The sequence below is a fragment of the Rattus norvegicus genome, chromosome 11 (genome assembly GCF_036323735.1).
Source record: "Rattus norvegicus strain BN/NHsdMcwi chromosome 11, GRCr8, whole genome shotgun sequence".
Classification (NCBI taxonomy): domain Eukaryota; kingdom Metazoa; phylum Chordata; class Mammalia; order Rodentia; family Muridae; genus Rattus; species Rattus norvegicus.
The window spans coordinates 40827288-40849237 of record NC_086029.1 but is presented as its reverse complement, the minus strand read 5'-3'; the positions used below and the strand labels follow the sequence as shown (position 1 = coordinate 40849237).

At 38.9% G+C, this 21950-nt stretch overlaps 1 protein-coding gene across 12 annotated transcripts in view; it reads left to right on the top strand.

Annotated features, from left to right (window-relative positions):
• The window catches only part of Grik1 (glutamate ionotropic receptor kainate type subunit 1), a 400993-nt gene that overhangs the window by 207729 nt on the left and 171314 nt on the right, over positions 1–21950 (top strand). The window contains exon 1 of one of the 12 annotated variants that reach the window (XM_063270449.1): positions 20129–20672. The exons of 9 other annotated variants lie outside the window; for them this stretch is intronic. In XM_063270449.1, coding sequence (XP_063126519.1) covers positions 20645–20672 — 28 coding nt within the window. In that variant the 5' untranslated portion in view covers positions 20129–20644. Of the gene's footprint in view, positions 1–20128; positions 20673–21348; positions 21721–21950 lie in introns of those variants that run through there. 2 more of the 12 variants (XM_063270448.1, XM_017597947.3) reach the window with 2 other exon arrangements.

The following is a 21950-nucleotide window of genomic DNA, read 5'->3' as shown; positions in this document are numbered from 1 at the left end:
CCGTGACTAGACAATGTAGAGTACGAGAGTCTTTGAAGCACTTATCTATAAATGGAATACCTTCATCAGAGCCCTCCCCTCAAGGCTCATGGATTTATGTGAGATATGATATGGAAAGACTGTAAGTGTTAAAAAGAAAAATAGAAATTTGAGTGGTGGTAATACACACCTCAGGAAGAAGAGGCAGGTGGATCTTTAAGTTTGAAGCCAGCCTGGTGGCTCATGGTGAGTAGTGAGTTCCAGGGCAGCCAGATCTACACAAAGAAACCTTTTCTTCATTTAAAAATAAAAGGTTCAGAGGTGATGGATGATTCCAAGAAAACAGTGTCATCCAGATACAACAGAGCTTATCCTCCTAGAAATTCAAAAGCAGTTTGATGGCATGTAGAAGATTTACACAAATTCAAATATACAAAATCCCAGCATTTAGTGGGCATGAAGTCCTGCCCTAACCAGGAAGCTTTTTGCAATTAATACTTTCTTGGTATGGGAAAACCGTTTTCCTCCAATGGAGTTTCTCTGAGTATATCAAACACACTACAGCAGGCCCCTTGCTCAGGAGTAGTTGACCTACAAAATGGACTCCATGTGGTTCTGTGTGCTCTTGCTTTGTTCGGTGTTGGTATTTCTTGTCTCGTGGTTTTTGTTTGTTTTGACTATTTATAATTTTATATATTTTATAGAGAAATATATGAAGTTGGACGGATAATCAGGTGGGTTGGATCTAGGAAGAATTAGAGAAAAGAAAAATTTCAAAATATATTGTACCTAAATAATTTTTAAAAGACAGGCAGACTCATATTGTATAGATACATACATATGCATGTGTGTGTATATATATACATAAACATATACACATGATGGTTATGCAACCACACACTTTAAAGAAAAACACTAGTTCTGATCTTAGAAAAATTATCGACAATATAAGTTTTGTCCTTTAGAAAGATTAAATGGATTATAAATAATTTATACATTATAATTATTAATATTATGGACTTTAATGACATGAAAATTATCACAATGATTATTTTTTAATAAAATATAGATTATGAGGGGCTGGGAATGTAGCTCTAGGGTACAGGATCTAATAAGCATGCCCAACACCCTGGGCTTTACCCCAAGAAATAAAAACGAAAAACAAATAAATAAATGCAAAATGTTTAATTATCTAACACTGTATAAAATTTAACCACGTTTTCACAATACATAAAATAAAATACCCCAGAATATTTAGCAGTTAGCTCTCGTGGATCATATTGCAAGGGATTTTAATTTCCTTCTTATGTAGAATATTGCTTCAATCATCATAGCAGATGGCACACTTTGAATGCATCTTGAAGCACGTGTGCTTTGATGTTCCCTTTTGGACAAGATACGTATGCCATGTAATATACGGTCATGCTCATGTGGGCTTCATAACGTGAGGTAAATTATATATCATCCGTGAGACAGACAATGAAGGCACATTGAGGAAACTAGAAACGTTGATGGAGGGAGCTGGCAAACAGCTAAATGTTCTGGCGTCGAAACTCTGTTTATTTTCATAAACTGCAATCCTTAAATGCTCATTTTCACCTGTTCACAGAAGGCCTGATGAATCTCATTTAGTTGAAACAGCATTGATTTGATGATCCAAGCAGGCATTTTCTCTCTCTCTCCTGACAGGAGGGGGTTCTTAAGCACACCAAGCACATAAGCCTTTCCTTCTAATTTCCCTTTTTTGACATGAGTGAATAGTAACCTGATCTCATTCTAGTGGGTATTAAAATCTCTTCTGGAAATGTATTAGTGCTCTGCTTGTAAGATGCCTGTGGGAACATGCTACAGTGTGAAGTCTGAAAAATCAGAAGTCTACCCATGTTTTGCATGTGGCAGAGAGCTGAGATAATCCTTTATTGTGGGGAAAAGGGCTGTGCTCTATTGGGCCGTTACAAGAGCTGGAATTTTATTTTGAAGTTCTCAAGTTTTGTTCTCTTGCTTTATGGTTTTTATGCTAAAATTATGGCTTCGTAATAGGTTGTGAGGCATGCTTTATGCACTATCATAATTATAAGCTATTACAGTTCATTCTTCGTGTCAGGACGGTTTTATAGATGTTTAAATGAAGTTTCTGACAATGAAGATACGGCTCTAATAGTACTACATTATGGCTACACCTGGCAGAACGCAGTTGCGCAGTGCTCCTGTGATAAACCACTAGGAAGAGGAGGCTGGGATTTAAAATCTCAACTGCTTGCCTCCCACTGAGCTCCAGCAAACCCACAGATTTATCAACCCATTTGTATTTAAATATCTTATATGCTTTTTGCCTTACTAAGCCACCAAACCATCAAAGAAAGAGCAGGAAAAAGAATCGCCCTGGTAATTTACTTCATATTCTTTTTGTCAAGAAGGATGCCTGAAATGCAATGGCTCATTTGTTCTTTGCCCTGGAAGAGCAGCATTGGTGGGCTGTGCTTACGCCTGCATGTATACATGTTACGGATGATCTGTTATGACATGTCCCAGGGACAATTTTATCAGCTAATGCTTTGGTTGGTTAGACTCTCTAGAATGAGGTGAATTTACTTTTTAAACTATTCCAGGTGTCAGTAGAATGGTATTTATTTACTTATTTACTTGTTATTATTTACTTATTTTGTTGTTGTTGTTGGTGGTGGTGGTGGTGGTGTGTGGGTATGTGTGTGTTACGTGTGCTTACAGCATGTGAATATACAAAGGGGGGTACACACAGCGAGCTTGTGGTGGTTAAAGGAAAACTTTCGGGAATCAGTTTTATTTTTCCACCACAGGTCCTGGGGAATCTGAGACCATCAGGCATTTTTGCTGATTGATTTTATCGACTGAGCCATCTTCCAGGCCCCAATGACCTTTAGTCACAGGGGACAAAATGGCCAAAGATTTTGGTAAAAGAATTCCACTGAAGTGGCAGGAAGCCATGTAAGGAATTAGTGCCAGCCTTTCACTTTAAATGACTTCCAAAAAAAAAAAAAGCCCAAAAAACAAAACAAAACAAAACAAAGACAAACTAATAAAAGGATGGATCAAGTAAAGATGTGATGTCATTGTGCCAGCTTTGTTTAGACAACCATATTATTGAGATTTCATGGATGCAATATCCTTGTCAGGTGGAGGGGAACTATCTACAAGTAGGTACCCTGGACTCTGGCTCCACACCTGACTCATTCCACATACCCCCTCCACCGTTTTCACTGAGACATAGGTGTAGGGGTGCTTTGGAGAAATATCAATCAGGATAGGACGCTCCACAGTAACTAATTCTCTGCATTTTGACCAGCTGCAGATCTCTGTAGTAGTTGACATCTGTCACAAAATGAAGCTTTTTTGATGAATGGTACGACCTACATTTTATTCATTTGTGTAGAATAAGTATTGAGAATATACTTACAACAAATATCGGTTGATATGCCCATGCAAACAGTAAAATCCATGTGGCCCTATGCCAGGAGCCTTCCAGCAAGGGCACAGAGTAGGTTCTGGTGTGGCTTTAAAGACTGAGGGTCTCCGGATGTTCTAGCTCTCTATACTGAAATGCTGATGATAGTTTCTAAAAAGTCCTAAAAGCTTTCTTGTTCTTTCTGAGGGTAAAAAGCTGCTGTCTTAGGTGATTGACACCTGCAGCCTAATGGGGGGAGAAAGTAATGTGGCCTTTGTTCTATCTCAGCAGGAACTGCAGAGGGACACTTTGGAAAGTGATTATAGCATTTCTTACTAAGTTATGAAAAGTTTCCTATGAAAGCTATCTAAGAAAAGGGAAAACAGAAAGATCCTAAGGGGTGAAAGGGAAAAATTCTTCTCATCTCTTTGTTATCAGTACTTATACGTCTTTCAGAATGCATGGTCACATGTTAAAAAGTTCATCACAAGATTATACATAAAATCAAATCATAAATTGAAATAGAAGTTCACAACAGTGAATGTTTACATGCATATCCATTAGGAGTAATTAACTGGCTTAAGATCCATCACCTATCACAGCTCCACAGATTCATAGAAGGTCGAAAACCATAACTAAGTTATTAATGAAGTTTTGTATAGACAAACCCAATCAGCACTTTGACCTCTGTCCCAGTATCTAAAATAAATCGCTAGTCCCTCTTTTTATGTCATTTGGTTGTTTTTACAACCTCTTGGAATGTGCTCTGAGTAGGAGAAAGTCTGGTTACTGACTAAGAGCAATTAACTGGTGACACAAGGGAGACTGACAGAGTTCTCTTTGCAGCTCTGACTATCAGAAAAGGACCTAATATCAGCCCCACTACAAAAGAGCTTAATAATCACTGTTATAACTTTAGGAATTCTTATAGAATCATCATTAAGACTTAAGAAATCATCTATTTTCTACATAGCATCACTACAAGACAGTACATCTTCACAGACCTGCAGAGAGCTGCTCAAAAGGGGTGGGCTGATGCCTAGTGATTGTCATATATGTTTAATAATAACAGGAAAGGCATATTATATATAATGTATATAATGTATTTTATATGTATATATCAGGATTCTTTTATAAAATGAATTCTCTTGGGCCTTGCCTATAGAGTGAATCTGTCACAGATTAATCCGAAGCAGACTATCCCAGGGGAAGATCACCTGCTAATTATTAGCTTGTCCTATTTTGGCTCCTCACAGCCCCACGCCTAGATAAAAAACTACAGGTGATCAATCACTGCTACTCAGGGAAGGAGAAGCAGTTTTGTCCAAGGACAAGACAGTACGCAAGTGGAGGAATACCAAGTGGTGAGCCATAGACATGTGTATAGTAGGTTGAATATACATGTGTGCATATATATATATATATATGTATATATATATATTAAAGAAAAGACTATGAATATGGGAGGTACGGGAGGAGTTGGAGGGGCAATGGGAACGGAAGGTACAGAGACTCAGTGCTCATGTATGAAGTTTCAAAAATGTATTTAAGAAAACACTATATGTTTTATACCTTTGTATAAAGGTTAAAACCAGCTTTTGCTTGAGGTTCCTTCAAAACCGTATGTTTCATGATAGGAAATAGATTGCATATGCCCTTCTCTCAGAATGTTCCACATCTATGGGAAAGTATTTATCTCATCAACGTGAACAAAGAATTTTAAACTGCTACTGTGAAAATTCAGTGTGTTGTTTTAAAAAAAATGAAGTGTTCTTTAAAAAGAAGTCAACAGAATCATAAAACATCTCTTCCTCCCACATTTGCTTGTAGAATACATTTGGCTTTTCTCTTTAGGACTCCCAGTTCTTGCATATTTTAACACTTCTGTAAAGCTGCAAACAGGGAGGTTGCCGGCTGTTTACACTCAGTGCTTTAGAATCCACTAATGAAAACAAGAATGGAGAACTGCAAACATATAAACAGCCCTCTGTGGATGAAGAAATGAGGCCTGCCAGATTGATAATTACCAACAAGGATAAAATCGCTGATACCTGATCTAACTCTCCTTCATTCCTTCAGGAAGCTCACAATATAGACTTTTTTACTTTAGAGAACTAATCCATGACAGTCATCTGTCAATAAAAATTAATATGTTGCAAAACTAGGAGCAGTGATACAACTACTCTGATATCGTGGTTAAGGAATCATTGGAATCAGTAGTTGGCCATGAGCATGGATTTTGTATTATGATTATTTTCACATTAGAACTATCATCTCCCATACATACAGTTCACTGAATCTTAGGAAAACTAGTATGATACATCTAGAAGAAAAAGACAGGGCACTTCAATATATCTTATTGTCCTTGGGTAGAAAAGGAAGGGCAAGACCAAATGAGTACTGTTTCCTAATGGCTACAATCTTCAAGCTGGTGAAATTAGAGAACTAAAAGTAAGAGAGAACGGGCCAATGTTTAGAAGTGTAGCTTTAAAAACACAAACAGGTAAAAACATGATTGAGGGTAAGAAAAAAAATGAAAGGAGTAAAAATATTAGAAATAGCCTAACTCCACTATCTGTCACCAGGAACATTGTAAAGGTTAACCCAAATGTGTGTGTGTGTGTGTGTGTGTGTGTGTGTGTGTGTGTGTGTGTGTGTGTACGTGCGCTTTCAAAATTCCAGGTAATAAAAACTTGCACTGTCAAACAGGTTTGCAACTTCACTTATAGGAATAAGATGTAGAGTATATTAAAATAAGAGAAAAACCAGGTTAAGTGTGTGTGTGTGTGTGTGTGTGTGTGTGTGTGTGTGTGTGTGTGTATACCTGTTATCTCTTCCTATGTTTTAGCATATTCCTTATCCTTTTCCTCAGGCCTTAGAACTATTCTTTCTCTAAGCTACTGACCGAATGAAAGCAGTCCCTTCACTTCATCTGTAAAACAATAATAATAATTTGAATAATAATTATTTTTAAAAATATGTAATTGGTTGAATGGTTAAAATTAGGTACCAGATGGCATAGAAAGACTCTAAGAGGCAAAATACCAGAAAGTTTATGATTAAAATAGTCTCTCCTAGAAATGGCTGCATAAACAAGACCCAAACAATGGTAATATCAATGAACATTGTGTGTATGTGGTAAGGGGGCTTGTGGGGTTTTACCCCTTAACAAAGTACTTCAGAAACTAATGACTGCTGGCAGCATGAGAGAACGTGAAAGTAATCCTCTCCCCAGGATGAGCCTATTACTGGTACTCTAATGCAGGGAGAAAAGCCTTAAAACCAAATCCACAGGCACACCTAAAGTGGACTCTGTGGATTTCATACATAGTCACACACATGCATATGCACACATGCATACACACACACACACACACACACACACACATAGTGCACATTTATCAAACAGTAATAATCAAAGAAAAAGAGGCTATCAACTTGAGAATGGATGTACATGGGAGAGTCTCAAGAAAGGGTAGCTGGGACACACAGGAGGGGGAAGATTGATATAATTCTATATCAACTACAAATGCTATTTTTTAATTAAAAAAAAAAGAAAAGAAAAGAAGGTGCATCTGCTTGACCACTCTACAGTTGGGATGTTGCAAGTTCATAGCTTAATGATAAATTACATTGGTATCTTGGCCCCTCAAATAGCTATAATTATCTTTTGTATGTCACCTAATGCCCTTGTGATTATCATAGGAAATTTTTTCAAATGCATTCAGGCTCTTAGATGCCACCACCCCCAAAGCTAAGAATGTCCACTAATTGCATCTGATGCCTATGGTAGAAATTTCTCCATTTTGTGGCAATCTGCTTCCCTGAAATTTGCACCAATGTATTTGAAAAGTTCTTAAATTATGATTGTCTTTGTTGTGTTACTAAGAAACTTCATGAGACTGCTGCCACATTGGAACACGGAATTTGAGGAGACCCGAATCTATGTTTCTGAGACTTTATCATTCATACATGGCTCTAAAATAAGGTATCATTTAACCCCTTGATGTAATAGCTGTATTTTTGTGTCAACACCCTCATGATGATGAGAAGAAAAAGACAAAATCCATTCGCTAATACTTTAATTTACTTACTAGAAAATACTTTGGTGTTCTCGAGTTTCAAAATCAGTTGAAGGGGTGTATTGGATTAATGTGTTCATATAAAAGTAAAACATTGAAATTGCTCATTTGGCCTTTAAGTATCTAAAGTATGTATCGTCAAATAATAGATGCTACCTGAAGAAAGCTCAAAATGGATACTTACAAAATATGCATTGAAAGTCGCTCATCATCCTATCTTCTGCCATTAGATGCTATTAGCACCACACTGTTATATGTCCCTAAGTATCTGTAGTCATAGTCTTTATTTTAATTTAGCTCTCTTTGTCTTCTTTCCCCATTGGAAAAAAAATGAAAATGTTAACAAAGACAAAAGGCTGGTGGGAAGTAGGAACCATTAATGATCTTCTGGTTTCCTGCCTCTCTTCAGTGTAATTTTCAGCCAATATGCATAAAACTATGTATATTCATTGATTAACTCTTTATCCAATGAGTTCACAATGGCTAAAAGAATATTTAAAGATTGATTCTGCTTATTTTATTGTTTTTCTATAATATCTTAGAACTAGGTTGTTATTTAAAAGAAAAATGCATAGATTTCCACAATTTATCTTCTCTTTGACTGACATCTTGTGTTTAGATCACTCAATGTCAATGAAGGCCACAAGGGATGCAGCTCATCCATAAACACACCCTGCTTCGGAGGAGGCATGTTCATACCTGCTAGGGTTGGGCACTCAAGTCTAATAAAACCTAATTATTAATAGGCTGTATAGGAAAGTCAATTTTATTCTTACATTTCCTGTGGGAAAAAAAGGAGGAAGGAAAGTAGGAAGAAAGGAAGGAAGGAAGGAAGGAAGGAAGGAAGGAAGGAAGGGAGGGAGGAGGAAGGAAAGAAGGAAGGAAGGAAGGAAGGAAGGAAGGAAAGAAAGAAAGAAAGAAGGAAAGAAGGAAGGGAGGAAGGAAGGAAGGAAGAAAGGAAGGAAGGAAGGAAGGGAGGAGGAAGGAAGGAAGGAAGGAAGGAAGGAAGGAAAGAAGGAAGGCAGGAAGGAAGGAAGAAAGGAAGGAAGGAAGGAAGAAAGGAAGGAAGGAAGGGAGGAGGAAGGAAGGAAGGAAGGAAGGAAGGAAGGAAGGAAGGAAGAAAGGAAGGAAGGGAGGAGGAAGGAAGGAAGGAAGGAAGGAAGGAAGGAAGGAAGGGAGGAGGAAGGAAGGAAGGAAGGAAAGAAGGAAGGGAGGAAGGAAGGGAGGAGGAAGGAAGGAAGGAAGGAAGAAAGGAAGGAAGAAAGGAAGGAAGGAAGGGAGGAAGGAAGGAAGAAAGGAAGAAAGGAAGGAAGGAAGAAAGGAAGGAAGGAAGGGAGGAGGAAGGAAGGAAGGAAGAAAGGAAGAAAGGAAGGAAGGAAGAAAGGAAGGAAGAAAGGAAGGAAGGAAGGAAGGAAGGAAGGAAGGAAGGAAGGGAAGAAGGAAGGAAGGGAAGAAGGAAGGGAGGAAGGAAGGGAGGAGGAAGGAAGGAAGGAAGGAAGAAAGGAAGGAAGGAAGAAAAGAAGGAAGGAAGGAAAGAAGGAAGGGAGGGAGGGAGGAACCACTAACAAACTTGTCATGGAAGAAATCTTCCTCCAAATATCTTTGACTCCTGAAGACGCTATACCAAGAATATTTGTGCATTGTAAGAAACTGGTCTCCAAAAGGAGTTGGACTAGAGTGGATAGAATAAATACCAAGATATAGATACTCCACAACTTTTCACGTTTGGAATACATAGAGTCTTTCATGTCATTCACCTGTTCCAGGTTGGGAAGCTGGGAAGCCCCTCCTCAGAGAAATATTTTGGTTGCTTATTTACTAGTTGGCTTTGCTTTGTTGGTTCTTGTTTTCCTGTGCATTTCCTGCTAGTCTCTAATGTGAATCGGTTTCTTTCGAAAAGTTATTGAACGTTGTCATGGCTCATTGTCAAGCCAGCTTTTTAAGGCTCATTTTTGTGGAACAAGAACATAAAATTTTCTTTTCCAACAGAGACCACACAGTGTATAAATAAACCTGTTGGCTTAGAACTCTGAATGACACCTCTCCCTCTCTGCCTCCCGCTTTCCCTCCCCCTCTCCCTTCCCTAACCTCTGTCCCTCTCCCTTCCTCTCCCTTTCTCAAGCCTTGCCCTACCTTTTCCATGAAATGTCCTCTCTGGTAAATGCCCATGATGTGTTCTGTGAGAGAAAAAGCTTTCTGCTCTCTGAAAGTTCAACAACAGAGACTATGAACCGGACTGACAGCCAGTGGACTAGCAGGAGAAAAGATGTAAAATGTAAGTGTTCAGTGTTTTCACTGCAAAAAAACAAGAACATGCAACAACTCAGTGAGATCCAGAGGTCACTCATGGTCCTTTTGGAGGTAAGGACAACAGAGAGGACAACAGCAAAGGAGTGGAGAATGGTGGGTATAGAGGAGGGTGAAAGAGAAGAATGAAGGGGTTCTCCAGAAGGTCAGGGGATAATGGACAACCTAGGATAGACTCTGGATGAAGTGCCAATGTCAATTCACTCTTGTGAGGTAAGCTTCGTCTTTCCTGTTGGTGAGATGCAGGGTCAGGTTCATGACAATGTCTTTCCTTCTGGAGGAACTGTCAAATGAGATATTTGGAGATGCTGGCATCTAACTTGGTTATGTAAGCTTGTTTATAGTAAAGGAGGCTGTTCAATAAGAACAATGAAGATGTAGTGACACATTCCTAGACTGGGTTTTAACAGTGCTTCTGGGATATGCGTACTCACATGCGTGCATGCGTGCATGCGAGGAAGAGAGAGAGAGAGAGAGAGAGAGAGAGAGAGAGAGAGAAAGAGAGAGCACATACTTGTACGTACATAGGAAGCACTTAGGACTTTCTTGTGTAGAAGCGCCAAAGACAAATAAGATCTTCCCAAAAAGGGAGCAGACAGAGTTTTGGGTGCAGTAGCACTCACTCCACAGGTAAGTGCTAACCTAACATTCTTCTAGCTGACTACTTTCCCAATAGCTCTAGAGAGTTAGTTGAGTCTCAGTAGGCTCAGGTATAAATAACATTTGAATATTTTTCTAGCCATGTATTACATTATCAACTTCAAATGAGCCAAGCCCAGTGCCTGACTGGGAAGAACTGTACTCATTATCAACTTCAAATGAGCCAAGCCCAGTGCCTGACTGGGAAGAACTGTACACAGTAGGCACAGAAACCAGCTGTCCTGGCTAGTTTTTGTTGGCTTGAAACAAGCTAGCATCATTGTGGAAAACAAAAATCTCAATTAAGAAACTACTTCCAGTAGATATACCTGAGGTGCATTTTCTTGATTTACGATTGAGTAAGTGGGTCCTATTCACTGTGGATAGTGCCACCACTGGGGTGGAAGTCCTGGGTAGCAAAAGAAAGCACATTGAACAAGCTAGCAGCTTCTGCATTGGTTCCTGCCGCCAGGTTCCTGTTTGATTCCTGCTTTGACTTCCTTCAATATAAGCCAAATACTGATCCTCCCCAAGCTGCTTTTGATCATGGTGTTTTAACACAACAATAGAAATCCAGACCAAGACATCAGTATGAGCAGAAAGAGTAGAAAGGGTGTTTTGTTTTGTTTTGTTTTGTTTTGTTTTTTTAAATCGGAGATAGGCAAGTACATTACAACTGCTCCTCATTTGGAAAGAAGAACATATGAGAAAAAAATGCCCCAAAAAATTAACTTAAAAAGAATAAGAACAAAAACATGAAGAGGATGGATAAAGAAAGTGTGTCCACAGGACCCAAAGAGCTTGAAGCAAAGTATGTCATGTTTTATGTAGATAATCATACAATAATGTGTAACACAGAAACCCGAGAAACTTCTAGACTATCGAAAGAAATGCAAACTGTATTCACTGCGAGTGGCATAGCCATGGTGATAGCTCAGGCATGGGACAGAGATTTAAAAGAGGTACTGCACATTGACTGAGTCTCTTCTTTTAAAATGTAGAAATGTGACCAAAAGCAATTTTCAACAAATCAGATTGTCCAGGTTTTTCCAACATCTAGAGCAGCTTGTGTTTCTAAGTACTTTAAAAAATGAGAAAGAAAAAAAAAGGGCAGAGTTTACAACAAGCCCCCAACCTGTGTTTCCAAAATAGGGTGCGATCTGTGTGATGCATTACACAAGTGAACCAAGATAAATGATAGTTTTCTATAACAGGGAGAGGACCAAATTCACTTAGATGTCTTGAAATGAGAATTATTGTGCCAATTGGCCTTCAGGGAAAATATCTCCCCATTGGGGAGCTTAATTCAAATAGACTCCCATGGGAAACAGTGAATCTCCCTGCTTAATGGGCATAATAGCCTCTTTTACATTGGACAGACCCTATTGTCACAGCAGACATGGCTTGCTGCGGGGCTGGCAAAGCCCAGCTTTCTGCTGGGGGCAGTGGCAGAGCAAGCATTTCTGTGAATAAGTCTCCCATCTCTCCCTTGGTAGGTTCAGATAAAGATTTGAACCCTAAGGGTTTTAAACTCTGAAACAGCTCACTTCTCAGGTTATGTCTCTGACACCAGACTGTAAAAACTGACAAAGATAAAGATACCCAATGTACGGCTGGAAACTTACTTTATCAATGGAAAAGCTAGAATTTTGGGGATCTTGCCCTTTTAATTTGTAAAGGACTTGGGGCACAATCCCTGAGGTGTTGAATGAAGTGTTGGTGAGGACGAAAAAGACTTCAGGAAATACACTCATTACAGGGGCAAGCATCACCAAATATCTAAAGCGATCCTTCGTTATCCTCCTACTGCAGCCACTGGAGCAAGCATATGTACTCACTCTGTCCTTCTCCTGTTTCCACAGTCTAGATTGGACAGTGCAAAGGCAATAAAAAAAATACCACTCAGGGCAATTCTAGTGCATTGTAATTTGCAGAGGACAGGGCTTCACGACATCTCCCCAAGGAAGCTGAAAGGGAATCATTCAACGACCAGAGCATAGTGGGAGAGGTCCTATTCTGCCTGCAACAGATGCTGTTCTGATCCAGTACTGTTTCCCTGAGAACACACTGGCAACCGTCCAGCACTGCATCCATCAGCCATGGGCCAACACTAAATGCATATAATCACACCCGGCCATTGTCAAGTGCTACAGAGCACCTGCTGTCTTCCAAGCTGCACCCTGTGCGTAATAAAGGCATTGTTAAGTAAAACGTTTTGTAGAATGCAAGGCTCATGCTATCCTTAAGAATTACTATTGAAACCTGGAGATAAAGGTGAGACCTGGATCCATCCTGTCTTTCACCTAGCTCGCAGCAGCATGAAACAGTGGTTCTTGCCATTTGACACAGCCACGCGATATGAATTCTCAGGAAAACACGTTTGTTACAACTTATAATTTTCTTTTCCTATCTGTTTTTTGTTGTTTTATACAAATAAGGACACACATTCACGGGTTTTGTAGTTGTTGTTTTAATTCATTCGGTACTTTGAAGAGTGTCAAGGGAGGAATACTAAATACTGATAGGGGTTTTGTGAACATAACTGACCCAGTTTCAACCGCAGTCTTATTATTATTTATCGACCATGTGACATTGGGAACCTTACACCTCTGGCCTCAGGTTGCTCTTAGAGAAATCATGGCTACCTTGCAGTGTGGTTAACTGGAAGGAGTGTAAGGTAATTATGTGCTTTGAAGCATTTGGCTTTCTGTTTTACGCATTCAGAGTGCCGGAACCACTCCAGGATAAAGGCAGTACAGGAGCTCAACAGAGTTAGTTTGTAAGGTCGTCCATGTGTAAGGTGAACCTACAGTACAAGGGAAGCATGCTCAACAGTGTCACTGTGGTCCACAGCTCCCTGTGTCTACACAGTCAGAGGCAGGGCCAGCCAGATGACTCTTGGAGCGCAATACAGAGGCTGACATTCAGAAGACGGATGTTTTCTCCATCATGGATTCTTGCATTAACTTTGTCTTAGAAATATAATGTGAGGGTGGGCAGGGGGATGACTCAGAAGGTAAGAGTATTTGCTGTGCAAGCATTAAGACTTGAGTTCAAGTCTCCAGCACACATGTGAAAATCTGGATATGGTCACCTGTTTACACATAACCCCAGTGTTATAGGGCCAGAAGCAGGATTGATGTGGCTTGTTGCCACCACTGTAGCTCTGTGTTCAGTGAAAAACTCCCCCCCTTTGTCTGTCTGTCTGTCTGTCTGTCTCTCTCTCTCCCCCTCCCTCCTCTCCCCTTCCCCCTCCCCTCTCCACTCCCTCTCTCAAAAGAATATGAACAGTTAAGTGGTACATGATGATCTTCTCTGGCCTCCACAACCACATACAGAAGTGTATACCTACAATCATATGGGACATACAGAACACACACACACACACACACACACACACACACACACACACACACACCAGAACTACTTATTTTGATTTCTGATATTTTTGTCATACCTGTAATATAAACTATTATAAACTATACATCCAAACTGATTATGCTTAACTTGTCTCACTCACCCTAGTTCCTAATCCTAGGGTCCCTTCTACCCATGCTAGTACATTTACAGTTGCTTAACTTCCTTGCATCTTGCATTAGTCAATGATGATGGGACATCCTAGGGGTCGATGAAACCCACCAGACCACAATCAGCAGTCAGTGGTTCATCTTCCTGTGCTGTAAAACCGAGATCAGTTACATCATTGAGGAAGAGCTACAGCACCCATTAGCACTCATGCTACAGAAAAGCCTTGAGTTAAGTATTAACAGGATGGTCAACCCCATGTAAGACAATTAGGAAAGAGAATGGGGTCAGTGCATTTCAGTGCTCCTGTAGGTGTGAGAACTTACAGGATCATGAGGTTACAAACTCTTCTTGTTCTGTAGATTCCTGATCTTAATGAAAAGAATGGTCCAGGACAGACATGCTAATGGATCAGAAAAGGAATTACTATAAAGCCAATGTCACAGAGATTGACAGGTGCTGTGCTGAGGCTGTATAGCTGGAGACACAACTTAAAACTAAGGCAGAGGGAAATTTTAGCTGTTGTTCCAGGAATACCCCTCCTAACTTAACCAGTGTGTCCCAATTTTCAAAGCTTTTTAATGTTCTTCTGGAACATTCCATTTCTGCACTTCTCGAAAATTCTACATCTCTTCATAACCTTGCTCTAAGAGTTGAGGCAGTATGAAATAAAACCCCAGTTAAGACTTACTGTTCATTTCAAACGTTTCAGTTTCATTACATAGAATAATTAGTGAATTTTCTGTTGGTTGCTTATTATTTTAAGCATGTTTACCTCATTCTATATGGCAAAGTAGATTATAAATGAATTATAATGCTAGTCATCTAACAATCAACAGGAAAAATATATAAAACATTACTTCTGATGTCAAAATGGAAAGGAGTTTGTAATATTTCCGTCATGGAAAAAATCACAAAATTCAATTTAAAAATAGACCCATTGAAGAGACCACCTCCAGTAGATAGACATGTCCCCCAATTGAGGCAAGGGGCCACTCACCTATCTTCAAAATTTTGATCCAGAATTGTTCCTATCTAAAAGAAATGCAGGGACAAAATGGAGTAGAGACTGAAGGAAAGGCTATCAAGTGACCAGCCCAATGTGGGATCCGTGTGATGCATCCACACCAAACCCTGACACTATTACTGATGATATGCTGTGCTTGCAGACAGGAGCCTGGCATGGCTGTCCTCTGAGAGGCTCTACCAGTGGCTGACTGAGACAGATGCAGATAATTATACCCAACCATTGGATTGAGGTCAGGGATTCCTATGGAAGAGTTGGGAGGACTGAATGAGCTGAAGGGGTTTGCAACCAATTAGGAAGAACAATACTATCAACTAACCATCACCCCTTAGACCTCCCAGAGACTAAACTACCGATCAAGGAGCACACATGGCCTGCTCTGTAGCCCTGGACAGATATGTAGCAGAGGATTGCCTTGATTGGTCTCAGTGGGAGAGGATCCTATGGAAACTTGATACCCTAGGGAAGAGGGATGCTGGTGGGGGTGAAGTGGGGGAGCACCCTCTCAAAGGTGGTGGGTAAGGGAGGATGAGATGAGGAACTCTGGGAGGGGTGACCAAGAAGGAGGAAACTTTTGGTATGTAAATAAATAAAATAGTTCAATTTAAAAAAGTAAAAGTAAAATCAAATTTATACTAAACAGGAAATGCATCATATGGAGATTGAGATATAAAGACAAGGCTGCTGCTACACCCTACAGATATCTATCTGGTAGTCAGAAACCAAACTCCCTTAAGTGAGGATTTGTGCCCATTAGACATGAAGATTACTCTACAAGGTTCTGGGCACCTCGATGTGTCATTTGTGTTCTTGTTTGTTTGTTTGTTTTGGATATGTTATTTATTTACATTTCAAATGTTATCCTCTTTCTGTTTCCCCTCTGGAAACGCCCATCCCACCCCCCCTACCCCTGCTTCTATGAGTGTTCCCTCACCCACCCATTCCCACCTCACTGCCCTGGCATTCCCCTACACTGGGGCATCCAGCCTTCACAGGACCAATGGCTTGCCCTCCCATTGATGTCAGATAAGGCCATTCTCTGCTACATATGCAGCTGGAGCCATGGGTTACACCATGTGTACTCTTTGGTTAGTAGTTTAGTCCCTGGGAGCTCTGGTTGGTTGATATTGTTATTCTTCCTATGGGGTTACAAACCCTTCAACCTCTTCAGTCCTTTCCCTAGCTCCTCCATTGGAGTCCTTGTGCTGAGTCCAATGATTGGCTTCGAGCATCTACCTCTGTATTTATCAGGCTCCTGTCAGCATGCACTTCTGGGCATCTACAATAGTGCCTGAGTTTGGTGTCTATTTATGGGCTAAATAGGGTGGGGCAGTCTCTTGATGGTCTTCCCTTCAGTCTGTGCTCTGAACTTTGTCCCAATATTTCCTTTAGATAGGAACAATTCTGGGTTAAAAATTTGGTGATGAGTAGGTGGCCCCATCCTTCAAAGGGGGGCTCTTGCCTATCCTCTGGATATGGTCTCTACAGGTTCTTACCACTCAGCTCAGCTCCTCTCTCCATTTCTGTAGACATTGTGTTGACGGACTGTGGGGACAGATGTTGAGCTTTCACTGTAAGGTATATGCACCTCAGTAAATAGGAAAGCCTTCTCCCGGTCTTAGTATGAAAGGCTAGCAAAGGAGTATCTGGCACATATTGACACACCGAGCTATCACCACAGCATGGCACAACACCCATCCCGACACCAGCCATGGTGTGGAAGCCATGTTTCCAGAAGTAAAGAGTAGATCATCTCTATGAGAATAAAGAATGAGCTACATGAAACCTCAACACTTTCCTAATGAGAACAGAAAGGGCATTAGAAGAGCATTCCTTTGACTCATGTATAAATACATGCAATAAATATGAATATATTATTCAAAGGAGCAAGTGAGGATCAAAATTAACCAAAAGAAAAAGAAAAGTAAAGAAAGAAAGAGAGAAAGAAAGAAAGAAAGAAAGAAAGAAAGAAAGAAAGAAAGAAAGAAAGGAAGGGAGGGACAATGGAGGGAAGGAAGGAGGGAAGGAGAGACAGAGGGAGGGAGAAAGAGGAATACAATAGTTATTTGTGGGAAAATGTTGGACCTCATTAATAATCAATAAAAAATGCATTTAAATAGTCAGCATTACCAAGTTCCTGTCTAGGGAATTGATTCCTTTTTATTTACAATACTTAGATATTCAGGAAGATATGCACTTCAGTGCATCCATGGGGAGGATGAAATCAAATACAATCTTACTTTAAAATCTGATAATATGCATCAAGATCTTTAAAAGGGGTATAATCTTTGCTCCAAGTTCCATATAAAAGAATCAAAAGATCAAAACAAAATTCTAACCCAGTGTTTTCCACAGGATATATTTATTGAAGCAACGAACAGAAACGTTTATATCATTGTAGATTATCCAAACGAAATTCGATTTTGAGGATAGGATATCATCACTACAATCAACATTTAATAAATATTAAGTAACATGGAAAATGCTGTTAATGACCAAAAATACAGAAGTAAGGCATAGCAGCACACATCTGTAATTTAATACTCAAGGCAGAAGGATCAGAAACTTGAAGCCAAATTATGTTACATAGTAAAACCCTATCTAAAAAGAAGCAAAACCACAAAATATATAGTATGTCACATGCAATGTGACACTGTTCAGACAGTGAACAAAATTGTAAAAACATAAACCCACATCCTGATATCACTAATGATTGGCAAAAACTTAAAAAATCATGTTTATTTATTAAAGACTGTTAATTTTTTTCAAAATTGTCAGTAATATACTTGAATAACTTTAACAAAAAGGGAATGTTTAGAAACCTTTCAAACTCTTGCAATGTAACAGTTTTACTGACTTTTGAGTGAATAACAGAATAATGTATGCATTTCAAAATACTTATAAAATGTAAAACCCACAACAAAATACTTGAATTACAACCAAAAATTATAAAAATAAGTATGCCAACCCAGCTCCTAAATCAGACTTTAATATATAATTTGTAAACTTAAACACCTAAAATGATAGAAAGTTCAGGGTGGATACAAAGAGTAGCCTTCAAAATCATTTTATTAATAGTTTCTACAAACCTCTCAAAAAGAGTACCATGGACAATATAAAAACTGCATCTCATAGCTAGAGCAACAGCTCATCAGTTAAGAGTGCTTCTCTTGAAGAGGAACCGACTTCAGTTACCAGCAACCACATGAAACCAGACAGCTGTCTATAACTTCAGCTCCAGAGGAACAAATATCCTCTTCCAGCCTCCATAGCATTCCTACCTATCCATAGCACACAAGCCCAAACAGATACACATACACACACACACACACACACACACACATGGACACACACACACACACATGCACACACACATACATACACACACATACACACACATGCACACACACACACGCGCATAAAGATACACACACATACACAGAGAGTTAATAGATAGATGAATAAAAACAATTAAATTAAAATTAAAAACAATTTTATCTCCATAATTATTGTATAATATATAAATAGTTTCATAAAATGTTAAAATCTTACTTAACTAGATGAAATATTGAACACATGAAATATATCTTTCTGGATCAATCTAACATAAATCATTGTATTCCCAAAGATACCAGTAAACATTTAAAACTGTATCAAAGAATAATTTACAGAAACATTCAAAGCTATAAGATTCTTCTGATAAGATCTTCTAAGCTTAAGGGAATTTATTTTTTCCAAGACATAAAATCATTTGAAATTCATCCATTACATCGTATTAAGATTAGCTAACTGTAATAACGAAATCAACAAGGCTAATACATACAAAAGCATGCACGTCACTAACATTTATTAGTAAAAACCCAAAATATCATATAAGACATCAGATAATCTAATTCAGCCACATTCTAATGGAAAAGTCCCCCCATGATCAAATATAATTTATCTCAATATTGCATGCATGGAGGAGTAATGTAAAGAAATGCACTCATATAAACTATCTCATTAGAGAGAAATTGAACTCTGAGAATCACTTAATGGAAGCTAATACACATTGTTTAGGGTATGAATATAAATCACATTTATTTTAATTTTCATTTCTTGAACTATGTTAAATTAATAATATAACATCTATTTCAATCCAACTTCTGATTAATAGGCAATGGCTTAACAGTAGAAGCATTTTGATTTAAATTAAAAATGAAATAAGGAAACTAGCTCTCACTATCTTATTCTGAAAATTCTAGCAAATATAACAAGCAAATCAGAAATGATAGATATTGAAAAATAGTTATGTTATGAAAAATTAAGTCCAGAAACTTAAATTATTTGATAAGAATTCATAAATGCAGAGATTACATATGTTAAATATACACACAAAATCAATAATAATGAAAAAGAAAATATTACAAATTAAACTCACCTGTTAGGAAAATGTATAATCCTGTGAAATATACTGTGATGTACTTTTAAATCTAGAACAACTAAACACAAGTATCTTGATACAAATATCTCAAAATCTTAGGGGAATGAAATGCTTTTTAATACTCTGATTTTTTGTAAATTTATTTATATTTTACATAAATTCCAGTTCATAAACAAGCAAGAATTTTCAAGAAAATAATTCCACAAAGGGAAGAAAGGATCCAGTTAGAAAGGTCATTTACCCAGTAAATTTGTAAACCAATATTAGCACAGTGCACACACACACACACGCTTAGGCAGAATAGCAATAAAGAGAAATTTTACAATAATTCAATATGTGAAAAAGGTGCTGTACTGCCCAGTACAGACTGCATACATGCACATGTATGTATAATTCTTATAGCATAAGCATGTATAATTTAATATAGCATAAATTCTTTTATTAGCTTTACTCATGTTGGCCAATTCAGTTGACCAACTAAATCATGACTTATCAAAACTCCAAGAAGCTGAGAGAGGGCTTGGTGAGTGAGCCGCTTGCCTGTCGATCTCTGTTCCTGTTCTCAGAACTCACATTATATCACTCCACAGTCAGCAGGTGTGTTTGTGATGTCACTGAGCTTACAGCAATGTGGGTGGGAGACAGGAGACTCTCCTGGCTTAGGACGCTATGATCAAGAGACCCTGACACAAGCAAGGTGAAAGATGAGGACTTGAGTGTGGGGCTGTCTTCTGACATTCATACTTATGTTCACACGAACAAAAATAGGCATACACTCATCAAAGGCACACCAAGATTACAAACACCTCATAACAGCAATCAGGCCAGTGAATTTTTATCAATTCTAGAACCAAACACGTTTTAAATTGTAACAATTCCAGCATCAGTTTCCACTCGGGAAAACGCCCTTCTCAAATGCTGCCTTCAAATAATCAAAGTTATATTCTTGTTTAAACAGCTTCTCACGGGCCCTGTTTTATAAGTGGCCCCTGGGGGCTCCCAGGCTGAGAGAATAGCTGTTATCTGTGCACTGGTCAAAGGGGAACACAGAAGAGCCCTAGAGACTCACTCATTGGCTGTTAAGTGTCTGACCAGTGCTGCCAAGGTGACTTCTGTTCACAGGTCATAGGGCAGAACTCGCCACACAGCCCTGGTCGGCTCCAGGTTAGTTACATCCATTGATACATCTACAAAGGAAAGATCCAGGTGTCTTACAAACTACCACAAACAAGTTCTACTTCATGGACAGAAAACCAGCGTGTGACACTAGTAAGTCTAAACATTGAACTGCCTGAAAGTGTATACTGCAGTAAAAAGAGTTTAAAATATACTGAGACAATATTGCCAATAAAAATGTCAGTGGCCTTACGTTGTTAGGCCCTGATTCAAAAAAGGTAGAAGTCAGGGCCAACACCTGTACTTATTTCCATAGCAAAACCAGCAGGGATCGTCTCAAGACATAAAATAAGGCAAATGGCGGGAGAAAGCAACTTAATACCACAGATACGAAAATAAGGAATAAATACGTTTTTGAAAATGAAATCTACAATGCTGAAGAGGATACAAATTAAATAAATAAGAAATCCTGGCATAAGGGCTTGCAACCCCATAAGAATAACAATACCAACCAATCAGAGCTCCCAGGGACTAAACCACTATCCAAGGCTACACATGGACAGACCCATGGCTCCAACTGCATATGTAGCAGAGGATGGCCTTGTTGAGCACCAATGGAGGAGAAGCCTTTGGTCCTGCCAAGGATGGACTCCCCAGTGTAGGGGGAAGGTGGGAAATGGGGGTGATTGGGGAGGAGGAACACCCTTATAGAAGAAGGGGAGGGGAAGGGGATAGGGGGCTTATGGACAGGAAACAGGGAAAGGGAATAACATTTGAAATGTAAATAGAAAATATTCAATAAAAAGAGAAAGAAAGAAATCTTAGCATAAAATGACCTAAAACCATCGATGTGCTTGATAACAATGGGCGTCTGCTGGCTATTTCTTCACGGTGAGTGCAAGAAGACGCTTGAAAGGAAACAGTGCTTTATACAAACAGTGTACTGTGTGCACCAATTAACCGTGTTAATTGAAGGGAGAGAGATACAGCATATCACATGATGTGAAAAGGACCGGAGTAATCAACCAATTAGGAAACAGTAAACAAGTTACGTCGATTCATTGTAAATTCAGCATAGCCCAGTGAAATATGAGCAAGATAAGAACGAGAGCAATCTAACTGCAAGGTCATGGAAATTAAGCTGTTCCTCGGAAGGGGAAGAGAACCCAGAGTTGACATGCCTCTTCACCCGGCTCTGTGGGTATGTGCATCAGTATAGCACTGTGTGTAAAGTATATTTGACTACATTAACAAATCCAATATACATAAATTATGCAGTCAGAACAAATGATTAAGGGCCAGTATGAAATCAATATACCAATCTCTATATATAATTAATATACTATATAATTTATCTGCATTTCAAAGCAAGCATGGAGAACTGTAAGTTTTTATTACGTATATGCTTTGAAAAATATTGCTTTTGCATTT